This window comes from Haematobia irritans, chromosome 3, assembly GCF_050003625.1.
Source record: "Haematobia irritans isolate KBUSLIRL chromosome 3, ASM5000362v1, whole genome shotgun sequence".
In the NCBI taxonomy this organism is placed as follows: domain Eukaryota; kingdom Metazoa; phylum Arthropoda; class Insecta; order Diptera; family Muscidae; genus Haematobia; species Haematobia irritans.
The window spans coordinates 167,539,942-167,561,266 of NC_134399.1; the positions used below are offsets into that span (position 1 = coordinate 167,539,942).

General features: G+C 29.2%; 1 protein-coding gene across 4 annotated transcripts in view; it reads right to left on the reverse strand.

Annotated features, from left to right (window-relative positions):
* The window catches only part of Fur2 (furin-like protease 2), a 797,201-nt gene that overhangs the window by 129,196 nt on the left and 646,680 nt on the right, over window positions 1-21,325 (reverse strand). For all 4 annotated transcript variants that reach the window (XM_075301234.1, XM_075301235.1, XM_075301232.1 and 1 more), the window contains one exon: window positions 10,726-10,860. In XM_075301234.1, coding sequence (XP_075157349.1) covers window positions 10,726-10,860 — 135 coding nt within the window. The remainder of the gene's footprint in view (window positions 1-10,725; window positions 10,861-21,325) is intronic.

Below are 21,325 nucleotides of genomic sequence, written 5' to 3' on the forward strand. Positions count from 1 at the left end.
CTGACAAAAATTTATATAGAAATGACATTTTACTAAGACTTATATAGAAATAAAAATTTGACCTAAATTCATATATAAATAAAATGTTGACAAGATTTTCTATAGAAATAAAATTTTTACCAATTTTTTTACAAAAATATAAATTTGAAATTTTGATTAAGACTTATATAGAAATAAAATTTTGACCAAATTTTTTACAGAAATATTATTCACCTTTTCTATTAAAATTAAATGTTTAGAAAATTTTCTATAGAAATAAAATTTTCTACAAAACTTTCATAAAACTAAAATTTTGATCAACATTTCTATAAAAATGCAATCGCATCGAAAAACTTTCTATTGCAGTAAAATTTTAACAAAATGGTATTTTGAAAGCAATTTCTTTACAAATGATATTTGACCAAAATTTCCCATACGAGTAGATAAGAAATTTGGACAAAATTTTTTCTGGTAAAATTAATTTCTTCAAAAATTTTCTTTTCAATTAATTTCTACAAAATTTTCTTATCAATTAAATTTTACAAACTTATAAATTAAATTCTTATTAATCAATTCAGCCCATTTTCTATAGAAATAAAATTTACATTTTCTATAATAAAAGTAAATGTTTAAAATTTTGATCAATTTTTATACCCTCCACCATAGGTTAGGGGTATATTGACTTTGTCATTCCGTGTGTAACACATCGAAATATTGTTCTAAGACCCCATATATGTATTGCAACTGGGCCATATTGGACCACTTTTATATGTATATTTTTTTACAGAAATATAAATTTGAAATTTTGACTGAGAATTATAGAAATAAAAATTTGACCTAATTTCCTGCAACTGGGCCATATTGGACCACTTTTATATATAATTTTTTTTACAGAAATATAAATTTGAAGTTTTGACTGAGACTTATATAGAAATAAAAATTTGACCTAAATTCCTTTGTAAATAAAATGTTGACAAAATTTTCTATAGAAATAAAATGTTGACTAATTTTTTTATAGAAATATAGTTTACATTTTCTAATAAAATTAAATATTTACAAAATTTTGTATAGAAATAAAATCTTTTACAAAACTTTCTCTAAAAATGAAATCTTGATCAAAATTTCTATAAAAATTCAATCGCATCAAAAAACGTTCTATTACAGTAAAATTTTAACAATATGGAATTTTGAAAACAATTTCTTTACAAATGATATTTGACCAAAATTTCCAATAGTAGATAAGAAATTTAGACAAAATTTTTGTGATAAGATCTTCAAAAATTTTCTTTTCAATTAATTTCTACAAAATTTTCTTATCAATTAAATTTTACAATTTTTTAAATTAAATTTTTATTAATAAATTCAGTCCATTTTCTATAGAAATAAATTTTACATTTTCTAATAAAAGTAAATGTTTACAATTTTGATCAATTTTTATATCCTCCACCATAGGATGGGGGTATATTAACTTTGTCATTCCGTTTGTAACACATCGAAATATTGTTCTAAGACCCCATATATTTATTGCAACTGGGCCATATTGGACCACTTTTATATATATTTTTTTACAGAAATATAAATTTGAAATTTTGACTGAGAATTATAGAAATAAAAATTTGACCTAAATTCCTGCAACTGGGCCATATTGGACCACTTTTATATATAATTTTTTTTACAGAAATATAAATTTGAAGTTTTGACTGAGACTTATATAGAAATAAAAATTTGACCTAAATTCCTTTGTAAATAAAATGTTGACAAAATTTTCTATAGAAATAAAATGTTGACTAATTTTTTTATAGAAATATAGTTTACATTTCCTAATAAAATTAAATATTTACAAAATTTTGTATAGAAATAAAATTTTTTACAAAACTTTCTCTAAAAATGAAATCTTGATCAAAATTTCTATAAAAATTCAATCGCATCAAAAAACGTTCTATTACAGTAAAATTTTAACAATATGGAATTTTGAAAACAATTTCTTTACAAATTATATTTGACCAAAACTTTCCATAGATAAGAAATTTAGACAACATTTTTGTGGTAAGACTAACCTCTTCAAAAATTTTCTTTTCAATTAATTTCTACAAAATTTTCTTATCAATTAAATTTTACAATTTTTTAAATTAAATTTTTATTAATCAATTCAGCCCATTTTCTATAGAAATAAATTTTACATTTTCTAATAAAAGTATATGTTTAAAATTTTGATCAATTTTTATACCCTCCACCATAGGATAGGGGTATATTAACTTTGTCATTCCGTTTGTAACACATCGAAATATTGTTCTAAGACCTTATAAAGTATATATATCCTGGGTAGTGGAGAAATTCGGAGCCGATCTAAGCATGTCCGTCCGTCCGTCTGTTGAAATCATGCTAACTTCCGAACGAAACAAACTATCGACTTGAAAATTGGCATAAGCAGTTGTTGTTGGTGTAGGTTGGATGGTATTGCAAATGGACCATATTGGATCACTTTTATGTATAGCCCCCTTATAAACCGACACCCAGATTTGGCTTCCGGAGCCTCTTAGAGAAGCAAATTTCGTCCGATCCGGCTGAAAGTTGGTACATGGTGTTAGTATATCGTCTCTAATAACCATGCAAAAATTGGTCTACATCGGTCTATAATTATATATAGCCCCCATATAAACCGACCCCCAGATTTGGCTTCCGGAGCCTCTTAGAGAAGCAAATTTCATCCGATCCGGTTGAAATTTGGTACATGGCGTTAGTATATCGTTTCTAACAACCATGCAAAAATTGGTCAATATCGGTCCATAATTATATATAGCCCCCAAATAAACCGTTCCCCAGATTTGAACTCCGGAACCTCTTGTAGGAGCAAAATTCATCCGATTCAGTTGAAATTTGGTACTTTGCACTAGTATATGGCCGCTAACAGCCATGCCAAAATTGGTCCATATCGGTCTGTAATTATATATAGCCCCCCAGATTTGACCTACGGAGCCTCTTGGAGGAGCACAATTCATCCAGTCCGTTTGAATATTGGTAGGTCGTGTTAGTAAATGGTCTCTAGTAGCCATCCAAATTTCATCCGATCCGGTTGAAATTTGTAACTTGGCGTTAGTATATCATTTCTAACAACCATGCAAAAATTGGTCCATATCGGTCTATAATTATATATATGGCCGCTAACAGCCATGCCAAAATTGGTCCATATAGGTCTGTAATTATATATAGCCCCCCAGATTTGACCTACGGAGCCTCTTGGAGGAGCACAATTCATCCAGTCCGTTTGAATATTGGTAGGTCGTGTTAGTAAATGGTCTCTAGTAGCCATCCAAATTTCATCCGATCCGGTTGAAATTTGGTACTTGGCGTTAGTATATCGTTTCTAACAACCTAATTCGTTCAACAGATTTGACCTCCGGAGCATCTTAGAGGAGCAAAATTCATCCGATCCGGTTGAAATTTGGTATGTGGTGTTAGTATATGGTCTCTAGTAACCATGCAAAAATTGGTCCATATCGGTCTATAATTATATATAGCACCCATATAAATCGTTCCTCAGATTTGAACTCCGGAACCTCTTGGAGGAGCAAAATTCATCCGATTCGGTTGAAATTTGGTACATTGTGCTAGTATATGTCCGCTAACAGTCATGTCAAAATTGGTCCATATAGGTCTATAGTTATATATAGTCGATCACCAATTACACAAAAATATTTGTCCATATCGCCAAATATAATCTACCAAACTTTTATTACTATAGAAAATTTTGTCAAAATTTTATTTCTATAGAAAATTTTGTCAAAATTTTATTAATATAGAAAATTTTTTCAAAATTTTATTAATATAGAAAATTTTGTCAAACTTTTATTAATATAGAAAATTTTGTCAAAATTTTATTAATATAGAAAATTTTGTCAAAATTTTATTAATATAGAAAATTTTGCCAAAATTTTATTTCTATACAAAATTTTGTCAAAATTTTATTTATATACAAAATTTTGTCAAGATTTTATTTCTATAGAAAATTTTGTCAAAATTTTATTACTATAGAAATTTTTTTCAAAATTTTATTTCTATAGAAAATTTGGTCAACATTTTATTTCTATAGAAAATTTTGTTAAAATTTTATTTCTATAGAAAATTTTGTCAAAATTTTATTTCTATAAAATATTTTTTTTTTTGTACCAAATTTTATCAAAACCGGTTGGTAATTCCGACCGGATTCCTGCGAATAACAAATACAGGGCCAGACGAACACCAAGTGTTAGATCGCCTCATGAGGTAATTCTGAGTCGATCGGTATATATTTTATGGGGTCTAAAATCAATATTTCTGGAAGGAATTTTTTTAAAGATATAAAAATTTAATTTTTAAACAATTTTCCATAGAAATAAAATTTTACAAATAAAATTTAATAGTAATTTTTTCATTCGTTTGGTTTTGTTCTTTAATCATTGTTGATTTAATAATAATATATTTCTAAATAAAATTTTATATGCAACAGAAATGAAATTTTGTCTAGAAATAAAATTATGTATAGACTTTGTTTATAGAAATAAAATTTTTTAAAATTGAAATTTTCTGTAATATAAATTTTGACAAAATTTTCTTTAGAATTGAAATATTTCACAAAAATGTCTACAGAATCAAATGTTTTCAAAATTTTTATTGCTATAAAATTTTTATTATAGAAATATACTTTTTTCTATAGAAATAAAATTTTGCAACATTTTCTATAAAAATAAAATTCTTATAAATTTTATGTTAGAAACCAAATGTTTAAACATTTGTATAGATAAAATATTGTGACCATTTATTTAACAAAAATATAATTTTGCTATAGAAATGTAATTTTAAACAAATTTTTAGAGAAATAGAATGTTTACCAAATTTACTATTGAGATGACATTTTGAACGAATTTTCTACGCAAATGAGATATTACCAAATTTTTGCTATAAGAGACAACTGGATTAAAAGTAAGAAAATTTTGATACTTTGTATAGTAATAAAAATTTTAATAAAATTTTCTATATGAATGATATTTGGATCAAATTTTCTTCAGATAAGAAGTCTTAACAAAATTAGATGTTAAATTCATCTACAGAAAATAGGTTTTGAAAGAACTTATAGAAATGAAATTGTGAAGAAAAAAAAACGTTTTATATCAAAAAAAAAAAAAAAAAAAAAAATTGAGAAAATATTGTAGAGTAAATTCTAACAAAATTGTTTACAGAAATAAAATTTGTTCAAATCTTTATAGTATTACATTTTTGACAAAATTTTCTATAGGAAAAAATTCTTAAAATGTTTGTTTTTTTTTTTTAACGTATATGTTGAAAACAAATTTCTAGGAAAATATTTGCCTTATATGTATAAACTTTTAAATATTTTCTCCGAGTGTTTCATTCGTATCTGAATAAATTATGATGATGATCTCCATGACAGTGAATAATGCAAAATAAAATGAAGAATAAGCGGCAATGGTGTTGGTGGTGGCGTCTATGTTGACGATGACATAATAATATTGCCTGAATGTTAATAATTTCATTTTATTTCATGGCATAAAGTTCTATAAACTAATTTTCATGCTCATATGTCTTAAAAATAAAAGACATAAAAACTCTTAACAGCAGTGAAGCCCAGCACAGAGGCAACATTGGCATAAAACTTTTCATTTTTGCCGTTGTCATGAAATTTTAGTTTCATCGGAACGAAACAGACAGTAGCTTTCCATGCTTTTGGGGAAAACCATTATATTTCCCTTTACACGCAAAAAAATAATTCTTTCCTCCCAAACGAAATTTTAGACAAACAAAGTTCGTTTCTCATTTGCTTTTCGTTGTAAGGAAGTGTATTTGGAAGAAAAGTATATACTTTTTGTGATAAACGTTTATTCTTTTCCAGGATGTAAAACAATTTCATAAAGACTAGCTCAAAAAAAAAAAAAAAACATTATTTTCTTGCTAATTGCATTGTCCCTCACATCTTTCTCACATCCACGAGGATTTTTAGTTCTTAACACCTTTTCCTGTAATACCAACAATGTAGAAGAAATTATACGATTTTATAAATTTTTAAAATTTTTTCTACCTTTCGCCTGGACGGAGAATCGAACCGCGGACCATGCACATTGTAAGCCAACACACTAACCACTGAGCTATGTACCTGTTATGGTCATCAATAGATAAATATCCATATAGGTTATATTTATATAGCATAGCTTGCGGCGCCCACGAACCGAATAAACAAAGTTTATTTAACAGAAACAAACACTTAGTTTGGCACCGTGGAGCAGTGGTAGCTACGTCCGACTCTCATGCCAAGGGTCGTGGGTTCGATCCCTGCTTCGACCAAAGTTTTTTTTTTTTGCTTTTGTTTTTTTACATATATTCCAGATATATTCGGAAGATTCCGAAAAAATGTTCAACATTACATTGTACTATATTAAATTTTGAACTGTAAAATGTGTCTTATTAAAGACCTAAAGTCAGAAAAGAACAGTGTTTGATATAAACGAAATGGACTGTGTTGTTGTTTCAAAAATAACTTTTTTTATTGAAAAAATAAAAATTTTGTAACAAACGATTTTTTTTGGTGATAAAAGTTTAAAATTTTCGAAGCAATTCAAAAAACTCTAACAAAAGAAAAACGTTTTCGGTACACGTTTTCCAAACGTTTTTTTTCTTTGCGTGTAGGTTTTGCCTTAGTTAAAAACTTTTTAAGAAAAAAATTATCAGTATGAACTTTAATGAATTAATGGCAAAATAAAACTCTTTCACAAAGTTCTATAAACTGTAGACAGAAATGTTAATTTCTTTGGGCCATAATTTTATATGGCGAGACAAAATATGGAAGAAAATAAGTTTATGTTAGCTAGCAATAAATTCAACATTTGTGGTTTCGGGTTTCCAGGGAAGAGGAAATAAATTCCAGAATTCCAAGATTTCATTAATTTGGTGTGCATGCATTTACTTGGAAATCTCCTTCTTCGAAAAAGTATACATTGGTGAATGCAGTGGCAATAATGTTTCCTAAAATAACTTTATATTCAATGAAGTCAATTAATCCTTTTCCTTTTTTATTTATTTATAAATCCAATAAATTAGTTGATGTTATTAAAAATAAAAGGATATACGGCCGTAAGTTCGGCCAGGGCGAATCTTATGTACCCTCCACCATGAATTGCGTAGAAACTTCTACTAAAGAAGGTCATCCACAATCAAATTATTTGGGTTGTGGCCGATGGCAAGGCATCTTAGAACTTCTTAACATCATTTTCTAAATTGTAGGTTAGTCCATGAGGGATATATAGTAGACAAAAGAAAGGTCGATTAAATACTTAAATATTCAGTTCTTGACCGGTATATATACGGAAGAAATAATTACGTACCGATATGAACTTTTGTGCGGTAATTATAGAGCCAGAATTGAAATATGCGGCTCGCTCTATAGGGGGGCTATATACAATTATGAACACGAGTCTACCAAAAATAGCACATTTTTTTACTAATTGGTAGATTGGTAGAATTCTTTTTTATTTTTTGGAAGATTTTGCAAAATATTCCTCTCCAACTATGAAATGCTTCATAAATTTTCTATAGAAATAAAATTTTGACAAAATTTCCTACAGAAATAAAATTCTGACAAAATTTTCTATAGAAATAAAAATTTGACAAAATTTCCTAGAGAAATAAAATTCTGGCAAAATTTTCTATAGAAATAAATTGTTGACAAAATTTCCTAAAGACATAAAATGTTGACAAAATTTTCTATAGAAATATAAAATTTTGACAAAATTTTCTATGACAATAAAATTTTGGTAGGTTATTTTTGGCTCGAGTGGCAATCGTGATTTTTCTGTGTTTGGGGATAGGTTTATTTGGGGGCTATATATAATATAGATCGATACGGGCCAATTTTGCCATGGTTGTTATCAGCCATACATTAGCGAAATGTAACAAATTTCAACCGGATCGGATGAATTTGCTCCTTCCAGAGGCTCCGGAGGTCAAATATGAGGATCGTTTTATGGGGGGGGGGGCTATATATAATTATAAACCGATGTGGACCAGTTTTTGCATGGTTGTTAGAGACATATACTAACTCCACGTACTAAGTTTCAACCGGATCGGACGAATTTTGCTCCTCCAAGATGCTCCGGAGGTCGAATATGGGGATCGGTTTATATAAGGGCTATATATAATTATGGACCGATATGGACCAATTGTGGGAGCCATCGTGGTGCAACGGTTAGCATGACCGCCTTGCATACACAAGGTCGTGGGTTCGATTCCTGCTTCGACCGAGCACCAAAAAGTTTTTCAGCGGTGGATTATCCCACCTCAGTAATGCTGGTGACATTTCTGAGTTTTTCAAAACTTCTCTAAGTGGTTTCACTGCAATGTGGAACGCCGTTCGGACTCGGCTACAAAAAGGAGGTCCCTTGTCATTGAGCTTAACATTGAATCGGACAGCACTCAGTGATAAGAGAGAAGTTCACCAATGTGGTATCACAATGGACTGAATAGTCTAAGTGTGCCTGATACATTTGGCTGTCACCTAACCTAACCTAACCCAACCTAACATTGTGGCATGGTTGTTAGAGACCATATACTAACACCACGTACCAAATTTCAAACAGATCGGATGAAATTTGCTTCTCTTAGAGGCTCCGCAAGCCAAATCGGGGGATCGGTTTATATGGGGCTATATATAATTATGGACCGATGTGGACCAATTTTTGCATGCTTGTTAGAGACCATATACTAACACTATGTACCAAATTTCAACCGGATCGGATGAGTTTTGCTTCTCTAAGAGGCTCCGCAAACCAACTCTGGGGATCGGTTTATATGGGGGCTATATATAATTATGGTCCGATGTGGACTAATTTTTGCATGGTTGTTAGATACCATATACTTACACCATGTACCAAATTTCAACCGGATCGGATGAATTTTGCTCCTGCAAGAGGCTCTGCAAGCCAAATCTGAGCGTCAGTTTATATGGGGGCTATACGTAAAAGTGGTCCGATATGACCTATTTGCAATACCATCCGACATACTTCAGTAACAAATACTTGTGCCATGTTTCAAGTCGATAGCTTGTTTAGTTCGGAAGTTTGCGTGCTTTCAACAGACGGACGGACGGACATACTTAGATCGAGTCAGATTTTCACCACGACCCAGAATATACTTTATGGGGTCTTAGAGGAATATTTGGATGTGTTACAAACGGAATGACAAAGTTGATATACTCTCCATCCTATGGTGGAGGGTATAAAAATATAGCACATTCCAATTTGTTATTCAAAATATCTTCAAGAAAAACTTCTCAGTGACGGTAATTTTCCACGTTTTAATTTTTTCTCCATTTTATTCTTAAAAATTTGAAAAAAAAAGATTTTGCAAACATATACAGCTACTTCGAAGATAAAGATTTTAAGCAATTCATAAATATTCAAAATTTCTAACATTTTCAACTTTGTAATTTCAAACCAACAACCGTGGGAATTTGACTTCAATTTTTACCAAAATTTTATATATTGTTATGTCTTTCAGATATACGATGATTACCTTTTAGTTTGCGGAATTAGAAAAAAAAAACAAATATAAAACATCGGAGTGTTTACAAAAATGTTCCCAAGTAAGATCTATAGACTTTTGCATGCGTTTGAACCAATTGTCACATTTTTGTCACTTTGATTAAGGTCTCGTACAGTCGATTGCTCTTCACTGATACGCGTAAATTCACAATTCAGGAACTGACACAATGTTATAGGCCCGTTTGGAAGCACCGTGGTATAACTTTTTGGAGTATTTCTTTCGATCAATCAACACGAGCCTTTTGAGCAATTGAAAAATTGTGAGGGATTCAACGCGTAACATTTTTTTTTTACGGTCAAATATTCATGCCATATTGAATGTGTGCTAGTCCCTCTAATGCTTAGGGTTCCCTCAATCACACGATAGGTCAAATGACCATACAGTTGGCGCAATATCAGTTGACGCATACATCAATGGTTTCGTGGACGAACTTCACGAAGTTCGTCTTGAAGTGTAGTTACATCGGTCGACTTCGGTTGAATACACCATACCATCGATAAACACTAATTCTTAATGGAGGTTCATCGCCAAAAAAATGTTAAGTTCATCGATGCACTTTTTTTGAGTTAATCCACGTCGAAAGTTGTAAAAAATAATCGCACGAAAATGGTTACGATTTAATTCTATTTTTCGGGCGAGAATCTTTTAAGTTGCTGTAAAAATAACACAAATAGCGCTCGTACTGCGACAATGTCTATGTACGTATAAGCTCAAAAATGAAAAAATTTACGATAGAGGTTTCAGTTAGAGGAGTGTTGCCCAATCCCGCCAAATGAAAAGCAACCCTCGTATTAACAATACCTCATAAATCCCTGAGCCCCTATGTCGCACTCCTCCTGGCCTGACCCCTCTAGAAAATTTAACAATTTTGTATTTAACAATTCTTGATGAAAATTTATTCTGTTGTCGATTATTTGGTCATTGACTGTTTTATTGGTCTAGTACACAAACCAAAGGAAAAAACTCCTCTAATGCACTCCAAAAATTTCGCGTAATGTCTACATTTTTCCATTTGCTTCATTCAAAAATTGGCAACGTTTTTTGTTTACTTTTCAGTTTCAATTTGAATTTTCAAGTATTCAACATTAGCCTCCATTGAAAATGATAAGAAAAGAAAAAAAAATAAATTGAAAATTCATTTGAAATGAAAATACTTACATAGTTTTGCGCAAGGTCAGGATGATTCTTTTGTATGCCATCGTCCAATATTGAGACAACCACACCCTTGCCCGTATATCCTTTTTGCCAAGCTGGACCAATATTCATATCCAAACCATCTTTGGCGCCTCCATTCTGTGTGATGTTATGTTCGAGAGTGTGTATATGTGTGTGGGGAATGGGGCCAAAAGTAAATGTTGATTGGAGTTTGATGTTATTGGCAAATTTTTGTTGTTGTTGTTATTGGCGGTTTGAATTATTTTGCAGGATACGATGTTTGAATTGAGCGAAACAACAACAACAACCAAGCAAATAATTGAGAACGCACACATACAAATAACCAACAGCCAAATATCCCATCAACCATTCAGCGACACCATGTTGTAAACAAATCGAGTTCAAATCCATTATGGTTTCCAAAAGCAATGGCATCAGCAAACAGCAACAGCACCATTCAGTCCAGATACAAACAAATAATCGAACAATTGAAGCCAAAGAATTCGCGTGAAATACCAACGAAAACATTCAGTGGGCGCGATAGACACAATAAAAATCCATGTAAAAATTGTTGATGTAGCAATTGTTGGTTGTGTTGAATTTGTTTTGTTTTTGCGCCATTAATAAATTAAATTGTTTGCGAATATGATACAGCAAGAACATGTAATGAAAAAAAAAACATTTGAAGGAAATATATAAGTTGACGAACATATTAATTCGAAATAAAATAAATGTATTTCTATTTACAAATTATTTAATATAAATGACCAACTGAATTATTGGTGAGGGGCGAGGGAGAGGTTCAATTTTAAAAAATTAGTTTATAATTTATATACATTCAATATAAGCAGCAAAGAAGTTTGTTTGGATAAGTTATTGAAAAATATATTTTTTTGATTTAATAAAAAATTAAACAAGCATATACTGCCGCAATTTTGGCCAGGCCGTATCTAATGTACCCTCCACCACCACAAAATTCTACTGTTATCCACGATCGGATTACTGGAGTTGTGGTAACAGTTGGCGATGCGAAGTTTGAGTTTCATTTCTTAACATTGTCGTCTATATTGTAAGTTAGTCCAAATGGAATCTATATTAGATAAAAAAGAAGATTAACTTCCCATGTAGGCCCCTCTTAGTTCGTGGTTGTTTTATATAGAGTAGTCCATAATTAGAAAATTTTACCACAAATCTACCAAATTAAAAAAAAATACAAAAATATTTATATGGAAAATTTCGTTAAAATTTTATTTCTATAGAAAATTTTATTTCCATAGAAAATTTTATCAAAATGTTCTTTCTATAGAATTTTTTGACAAAATTATATTTCTATAGAAAATTTTGTCAAAATTTTATCTCTATATAAAATTTTGTCAAAATTTTATTTCTATAGAGAATTTTTCAAAATTTTTATTTCTATAGAAAATTTTGTCAAAATTGTATTTCTATAGAAAATTTTGTCAAAATTTTATTTCTATAAAAAAATTTTGTCAAAATTTTGTTTTTATAGACAATTTTGTCAAAATTTTATTTCTATAGATATTTTTATCCAAATTTTATTTCTATAGAAATTTTTATCCAAATTTTATTTCTATAGAAAATTTTGTAAAAATTTTATTTCTACAGAAAATTTTGTCAACATTTTATTTCTATAGAAAATTTTGTCAACATTTTATTTCCATAGAAAATTTTGTCAAAATTTTATTTCTATAGAAAATTTTGTCAACATTTTATTTCCATAGAAAATTTTGTCAAAATTTTATTTCTATAGAAAATTTTGTCAAAATTTTATTTCTATAGAAATAAACATTTTATTTCCATAGAAAATTTTGTCAAAATTTTATTTCTATAGAAAATTTTGTCAACATTTTATTTCCATAGAAAATTTTGTCAAAATTTTATTTCTATAGAAAATTTTGTCAAAATTTTATTTCTATAGAAATTTTTATCCAAATTTTATTTCTATAGAAATTTTTTTTTAAATTTTATTTCTATAGAAAAAAATGTGTACAAATTTTATTTCTATAGAAAATGTTGTTAAAATTTTATTTCTATAGGAAATTTTGTCAAAATTTTATTTCTATAGAAAAGTTTGCCAAAATTTTATTTCTATAGAAAATTTTGTCAAAATTGTATTTCTATAGAAAATTTTGTTAAAATTTTATTTCTATAGAAAATTTTGCGAAAATTTTATTTCTATAGAAATAATTGTTAAAATTTTATTTGTATAGGAAATTTTGACAAAATTTTATTTCTATAGAAAATTTTGTTAAAATTTTATTTCTATAGAAAATTTTGTTAAAATTTTATTTCTATTGAAAATTTTGCTAAAATTTTATTTCTATTGAAAATTTTGTTAAAATTTTATTTCTATAGAAAATTTTGTCAAAATTTTATTTCAATAGAAAATTTTGCCAAAATTTTATTTCTATAGAAAATTTTGTCAAAATTTTATTTCTATAGAAAATTCTGTCAAAATTTTATTTCTATGGAAAATTTTGCCGAAGTTTTATTTCTATAGCAAATTTTGTTAAAATTTTATTTCTATTGAAAATTTTGTTAAAATTTTATTTCTATTGAAAATTTTGTTAAAATTTTATTTCTATAGAAAATTTTGTCAAAATTTTATTTCAATAGAAAATTTTGTCAAAATTTTATTTCTATAGAACATTTTGTCAAAATTTTATTTCCATAGAAAATTTTGTCAAAATTTTATTTCTATAGAAAATTTTTCCGAAGTTTTATTTCTATAGAAAATTTTTACAAGATTTCATTTCTATAGAAAATTTTGTCAAAATTATATTTCTATAGAAAATTTTGTAAAAATTTTATTTCAATAGAAAATTTTGCCAAAATTTTATTCCAATAGAAAATTTTGTCAAAATTTTATTTCTATAGAAAATTTTGTCAAAATTTTATTTCTATATAAAATTGTGTCAAAATTTTATTTCTATAGAAAATTTTGTCAAAATTTTATTTCTATAGAAAATTTTGTCAAAATTTTATTTCTATAGAAAATTTTGTCAAAATTTTATTTCTATAGAAAATTTTGTTAAAATTTTATTTCTATAGAAAATTTTGTCAAAATTTTATTTCTACAGAAAATTTTGTCAAAATTTTATTTCTATTGAAAATTTTGTCAAAATTTTATTTCTATAGAAAATTTTGTCAAGATTTTATTTCTATAGAAAATTTTGTCAAAATTTTATTTCTAAAGAAAATTTTGTCAAAATTTTATTTCTATAGAAAATTTTGTCAACATTTTATTTCTGTAGAAAATTTTGTTAACATTTTATTTCCATAGAAAATTTTGTCAAGATTTTATGTCCATAAAAAATTTTGTCAAAATTTTATTTCTGTAGAAAATTTTGTCAAAATTTTTATTTCTATAAAAAATTTTGCAAAATTGTATTTCTATAGAAAATTTTGTCAAAATTTTATTTCTATAAAAAATTTTGTCAAAATTTTGTTTTTATAGACAATTTTGTCAAAATTTTATTTCTATAGATATTTTTATCCAAATTTTATTTCTATAGAAATTTTTATCCAAATTTTATTTCTATAGAAAATTTTGTCAAAATTTTATTTCTACAGAAAATTTTGTCAAAATTTTATTCCTATTGAAAATTTTGTTAAAATTTTATTTCTATTGAAAATTTTGTTAAAATTTTATTTCTATAGAAAATTTTGTCAAAATTTTATTTCAATAGAAAATTTTGCCAAAATTTTATTTCAATAGAAAATTTTGTCAAAATTTTATTTCTATAGAAAATTTTGTCAAAATTTTATTTCTATGGAAAATTTTGTCACAATTTTATTTCAATAGAAAATTTTGCCAAAATTTTATTTCAATATAAAATTTTGTCAGAATTTTATTTCTATAGAAAATTTTGTCAAAATTTTATTTCTATATAAAATTGTGTCAAAATTTTATTTCTATAGAAAATTTTATCAAAATTTTATTTCTATAGAAAATTTTGTCAAAATTTTATTTCTATAGAAAATTTTGTCAAAATTTTATTTCTGTAGAAAATTTTGTCAAAATTTTATTTCTATAGAAAATTTTGTCAAAATTTTATTTCTATTGAAAATTTTGTCAAAATTTTATTTCTATTGAAAATTTTGTCAAAATTTTATTTCTATAGAAAATTTTGTCAAGATTTTATTTCTATAGAAAATTTTGTCAAAATTTTATTTCTATAGAAAATTTTGTCAAAATTTTATTTCTATAGAAAATTTTGTCAAAATTTTATTTCTATAGAAAATTTTGTCAACATTTTATTTCTATAGAAAATTTTGTCAACATTTTATTTCCATAGAAAATTTTGTCAAGATTTTATTTCCATAAAAAATTTTGTCAAAATTTTATTTCTGTAGAAAATGTTGTCAAAATTTTATTTCTATAGAAAATTTTGTCAAAATTTTTTTCTATAGAAAATTTTGTCAAAATTTTATTTCTATAGAAAATTTTATCAAAATTTTATTTCTATAGAAAATTTTGTCAAAAATTTATTTCTTTAGAAAATGTTGTCAGAATCATAATTTCTATAGAAAATTTTGTCAAAATTTTATTTCCATAGAAATTTTGTCAAAATTTTATTTCCATTCGTTTGTTTTGTTATTGTTGGCTTTGTTCTTTAAGCATTGTTGTTGTTTTTTGATTTCAGCTTAAAAGCATGCATTGACTAAACTACAAGTGTAGCTTAATCAACAGAGGAAAAGAATGTTTGTCAAATTTATTTGGGCAAAGCCCTATAGACTGCAAGATGGTTGGATGGACGCACGTTCCGGAATTACCAAATTCCTCATCCGCATCCTCTACTTGCAGCAAAACTATCAACCAATTATCAGAATAAATTCAGGCAGTTCATTAAACCCAACAATGAACCACACTTGAACCTTCCGAAGAAAGGTTTTGCATGATAGCCAGATTTTTCGATGATCCGGAATATATTTTTGGGATCTGAGACCAATATTTCGGTGTGTTAGAAAGGGAATGACAAAGTTAGTATACCCCCACCCTGTGGTGGAGAGTATAAAATTAAGTGCGATTCACGTTTTGTTATAGTCCCCTACAGAGCGATCTACCGAATTGACTTCTTGGCCTTCTAAAACCCTCAATTTTTAATCCGATTTCCTTGAAATTGGAAACCTAGTGGTAGTTTGCTGCCGCCAAGAGATGTGCTGAATATGTTGTGTATTGTTCAATATTGTGGTATAGCTCCCATATAAACCGATCTCCCCATATCACTTCTTAGGTTTCTAGAAGCGGCTACTTTTGTCCGTTTTTTGTTTTTAATAGTATTTTAAAGCCACAAACAGTTGTGCCGAATATTGTGGAAATATACCGTCACACTGATTATCAAAATGCCCAAAACTAAAAGTAAAATTTGCAGTTTTTACTTCTCGCACTCATTCGAATAATTACCCCATTATTATTTTCTTCAATTGCTGTTTTTTTTTTTGGTGTATGATAAGATTTTATCTGGGGCCGTTTACTCATTCATCCATAAATATTTATCCGGGAGGTAATCACCAGTTATCAGCACGATAATATGACAAGAAGGTCGGAAACTGTGCTATGGGTGGCATAACAAATAATTGGACAAGTGTACCTCCTAAAAGTATGCAACTATCAAGCAGTAATTTATGACTAAGTTAATAAAAATGGTTTTTAAGTTAAATTAGATCGAATTTGAAAATGCAATTCTATACAGTTCAGTAGTATTTCAAAATATATAAATGTTTTTATTGTTCGCTTTTCAACTTTATCAGAAGGATTCCTACTTTTCAGGAAAATTTTTGAAAATAATTGTTCTACTTTTTATTAGGAATGAAACTTTTATTGCAATGGTAATGGTGGTCAGTTGTAATACAGGCATTAAAACATCACAGGCAGGTATATATTTGTTAGGTATTAGTGGGTTTACGAAAAACCAGAAGGAAATTCCTATAATGACAATAAATCGTCTTTTTAAAGGTTCATATATTATATTTTTATACCCTCCACCATAGGATGGGGGTATATTAACTTTGTCATTCCGTTTGTAACACATCGAAATATTGCTCTAAGACCCCATAAAGTATATATATTCTGGGTCGTGGTGAAATTCTGAGTCGATCTAAGCATGTCCGTCCGTCCGTCCGTCTGTCCGTCTGTCTGTCCGTCTGTCCGGCTGTCCGTCCGTCTGTGGAAATCACGCTAACTTCCGTACGAAACAAGCTATCGACTTGAAACTTGGCACAAGTAGTTGTTATTGATGTAGGTCGGATGGTATTGGAAATGGGCCATATCGGACCACGTTTACGTATAGCCCCCATATAAACCGATCCCCAGATTTGACCTCCGGAGCCTCTTGGAGGGGCAAAATTCATCCGATCCGATTGAAATTTGGTACCTGATGTAAGTATATGGTCTCTAACAACCATGCAAAAATTGGTCCATATCGGTCCATAATTATATATAGCCCCCATATAAACCGATCCCCAGATTTGACCTCCGGAGACTTTTGGAGGGGCAAAATTCATCCGATCCGGTTGAAATTTGGTACCTGATGTTAGTATACGGCCTCTAACAATCATGCAAAAATTGGTCCATATCGGTCCATAATTATATATAGCTCCCATATAAACCGATCCCCAGATTTGACCACCGGAGCTTTTTGGAGGAGCAAAATTCATCCGATCCGGTTGAAATTTAGTACGTGGTCTTAGTATACGGTTTTTAACAACCATGCAAAAATTGGTCCATATCGGTCCATAATTATATATAGCCCCCATATAAACCGATCCCCAGATTTGACCTCCGGAGCCTCTTGGAGGGGCAAAATTCATCCGATCCGGTTGAAATTTGGTACCTGATGTTAGTTTACGGCCTCTAATAACCATGCAAAAATTGGTCCATATCGGTCCATAATTATATATAGCCCCCATATAAACCGATCCCCAGATTTGACCTCCGGAGCCTCTTGGAAGAGCAAAATTCATCCGATCCAGTTGAAATTTGGTACATGGTGTTAGTATATGGTCTCTAACAACCATGCAAAAATTGGTCCATATCGGTCCATAATTATATATAGTTCCCATATAAACCGTCCCCAGATTTGACGTCCGAAACCTCTTGGAGGAGCAAAAGTCATCCAATGCGGTTGAAATTTGGTACATTTTGTCAATATATGGCCTCTAACAGCCATGTAAAAATTGGTCCATATCGGTCTTTTGTTATATATAGCCGATGACTTATTACACAAAAATTGGTCCATATCGCCAAAAATAATCTACCAAAACTTTATTTCCATAGAAAATTTTGTCAAATTTTATTACTATAGAAAGTTTTGTCAAAATTTCATTTCTATAGAAAGTTTTGTCAAAAGTTTATTTCTATACAAATGTTTGTCAAAATTTTATTTCCATAGAAAATTTTGTCAAAATTTTATTTCTATAGAAAATTTTGTCAAAATTTTATTTCTATAGAAAATTTTGTAATCTACCAAAACTTTATTTCCATAGAAAATTTTGTCAAATTTTATTACTATAGAAAGTTTTGTTAAAATTTCATTTCTATAGAAAGTTTTGTCAAAAGTTTATTTCTATAGAAATGTTTGTCAAAATTTTATTTCTATAGAAAATTTTGTAAAAAATTTGTTTCTGTAGAAAATTTTGTCAACATTTTATTTCTATACAAAATTTTGTCAAAATTTCATTTCTATACAAAATTTTGTCAAAATTGTATTGCTATAGAAAATTTTGTCAACATTTTACTTCCATAGAAAATTTTGTCAACATTTTATTTCTATAGAAAATTTTGTCAAGTTTTTATTTCTATAGAAAATTTTGTCAAATTTTTATTTCTATAGAAAATTTTGTCAAAATTTTATTTCTATAGAAAATTTTGTCAAGGTTTCATTTCTATACAAAATTTTGTCAAAATTTTATTTCTATAGAAAATTTTGTCAAACTAGATTATATACGTATTTAATCGGCCTTTTTTTGTTTAATATATACCCCGTATGGGCTAACGTACAATTTAGAAGACAGTGTTAAAAAGTTTTACGATACCTTGCCATCGGCAAGTGTTATCGCAACCCAAGTAATTCGATTGTGGATGACAGCCTTTAGTAGAAGTTCCTACGCAATCCATGGTGGAGGGTACATAAGATTCGGCCTGGCCGAACTTACGGCCGTATATACTTGTTTTAATATAATATAATTTTTGCTTTCATTGGTGGTGATGGTCATTTTGCTTAAGCACACAGTTAAAAACTGTCTTTTCGCTGTTATATCCTGTTTCTGTTTGTTTTGGACTAATATATTTTTAATTACTTGTACCAGCAACCAAGGAATCTAGAACAGCAAGGAGACAGAAGAGTGAGTATTCACAATAAAAGGAAAAAAAACACAAAACTTAACTCAAATATAATTTATTTAAGGAATGTCGGAAATGTCTTCATTTAAGCTTTAGCATCTCAAGATTTTTTTCCTTACCCACAAGCCAACTCAAGTTTAGAAAGGATTGGCATTTACCCACCCTTCCATATTCCTTTTTCAACTCTTGTCTTGAAGCTAATTAAGATTTGTTTTCATTTTGGCATTTTTCAGTATTTCTTTTTCAATAGGGGATTCATCACCATCATCATCATTGCTATGAGCCAGAAGAAAGGATTGACGGTTTGGGCAAAAATAAAAGATTCTCTTAAGATTTCGACGAATTGAGGTTGAAACCAAAGATAAGAAGAAAAAAAACCTGGTACACAAAAACACATTAAGGGCTAAGAATATTTGTAAAAGCCCAAGAAAGAATTTTTACAGACACTAATTGCAGGCGACAAAAAGATATAATTGACCTAATTATGTTAATCAAACTGACAGCAGACATCAGCACATTAATGAGAGACCCAAAAGGGTTACAACAAATTAAAGGCTTGTTCGCTTTTAGCAAATTATCTTGTGTTGTGAATTAAAGAGTGTAAAATTAACACTTTGTGGGAGAAACATTAACCCCATTTTTTTTTTTTCTTGATAGAATAAAAGAAAAAATACAACTTTTTTCTTTAGCCATAGGAATATCCATTAGTATTTTGTCCAAATCAATTTGAGTTATTTGATTGTAGATGGGTGGGTTTTTAGTTTGTTATAGGAATTCTAGGCTTCAATCAATAGCCCACAAAGATTTTTCACCAACTCCCTAAAATATGCTTTAAAAGCTTACTAAACTACAAACTCACCATTACTACTTTACATGCATTTTGATAGACCGCAAGAATAAACCAAGTAACCAAATGAAATTGAAAGTTTCTTTCAGATGGTTAAGAGCAAATTTCATTTAAGACCACATTTACGTACAACAGCAAATAAATGTCTACATAAAATAACAAACTTATATTAGTATGATTAATTAAGGTTGTTGAAAAACAACTTTCTTATAAATAAAACAAGTCCAAGCATTTCTATATATACAGTGTGGCTGATATGTTTGGCAACCAATTTCAATTTCGTGATGGAAGTCAAGCGCGTTTGTGTGATTGGCTTCTATTTGCCTGGAAAACCTCAAATGGCTATTGTCAGAGACCTCCAGCATTTAACTGCGAATAAATCTTGTGTTTCTCATACCATTGTTCGTTACCGTGATACTGGAAGAATTGCATCGCGTATAAAAAGTGGGCATAAAGAAAACTTAACAGCACTAGAAATGGTCCTAAAAAAGAAGGCTAGCTTTGACGAAAGCCTTCCTGCAGTGGTAGAAAATTTACTCGTGAACTGGACATTTCGCGATAATAGGTTAGGTTAGGTTATGTGGCAGCCCGATGTATCAGGCTCACTTAGACTATTCAGTCCATTGTGATACCACAGTGGTGAACTGTGATAATGGATGCAACACATAATGAAAAATGAATTTGGACTAAAGTCAGTAAAGTTACAAAAAGTAAAAGAGCTCACAGATGGACAAAAAAGAAGTTAGACTTAAAACATCGAAGGAGCGGCTTTGCTGGCACGAAAGTGGCCAGTTACTCGTACCAATGAGATGCCGTTCAAAATTGAGAAGTTTGTGAATAAACAAAATGGTCGGCTTCACTTTCCAAAGTGATCAGCTGAAAATGTACACCTTCGATTAATCGCCAGAGTTCAAGCGCCACCAATGGTAATATTGTAGGCCGATGGTCGCTCCCCATTTGTATTCATCCTCTATGCGTTCAGAATTAATGTCGAATATTATCGAGAAAAAGTCCTAAAGACAATATAGGAACCCTGGGCATACAAACATTTCGTTCGCAGTTGCTTTACTTTCACAAAATTTGGTTGAGGAGCCATTACAAATTGTGCAGATTGTGAAAAGAAAAAAAATCGGCTTTACTTTCCAAACAGATCGGTTGAAAACTTACACCTTCGCTAGGTCATCAGAATTAAGCGCCGCCGATGTGGGTCCATGGTCGCTCTCCGCTCGTATTTATTATCCATGGGGTCTAAATAAATGCCGATTATTATCGGAAAATGTCCTAAAGACCGTATTGAAGCCCTAGGCTAAAAACATTCATCGGAAGGCCATGGACATTCCAACAGGACTCAGCACCGTTGCACTCAGCAAGCGTCAAACAAGATAGGCATA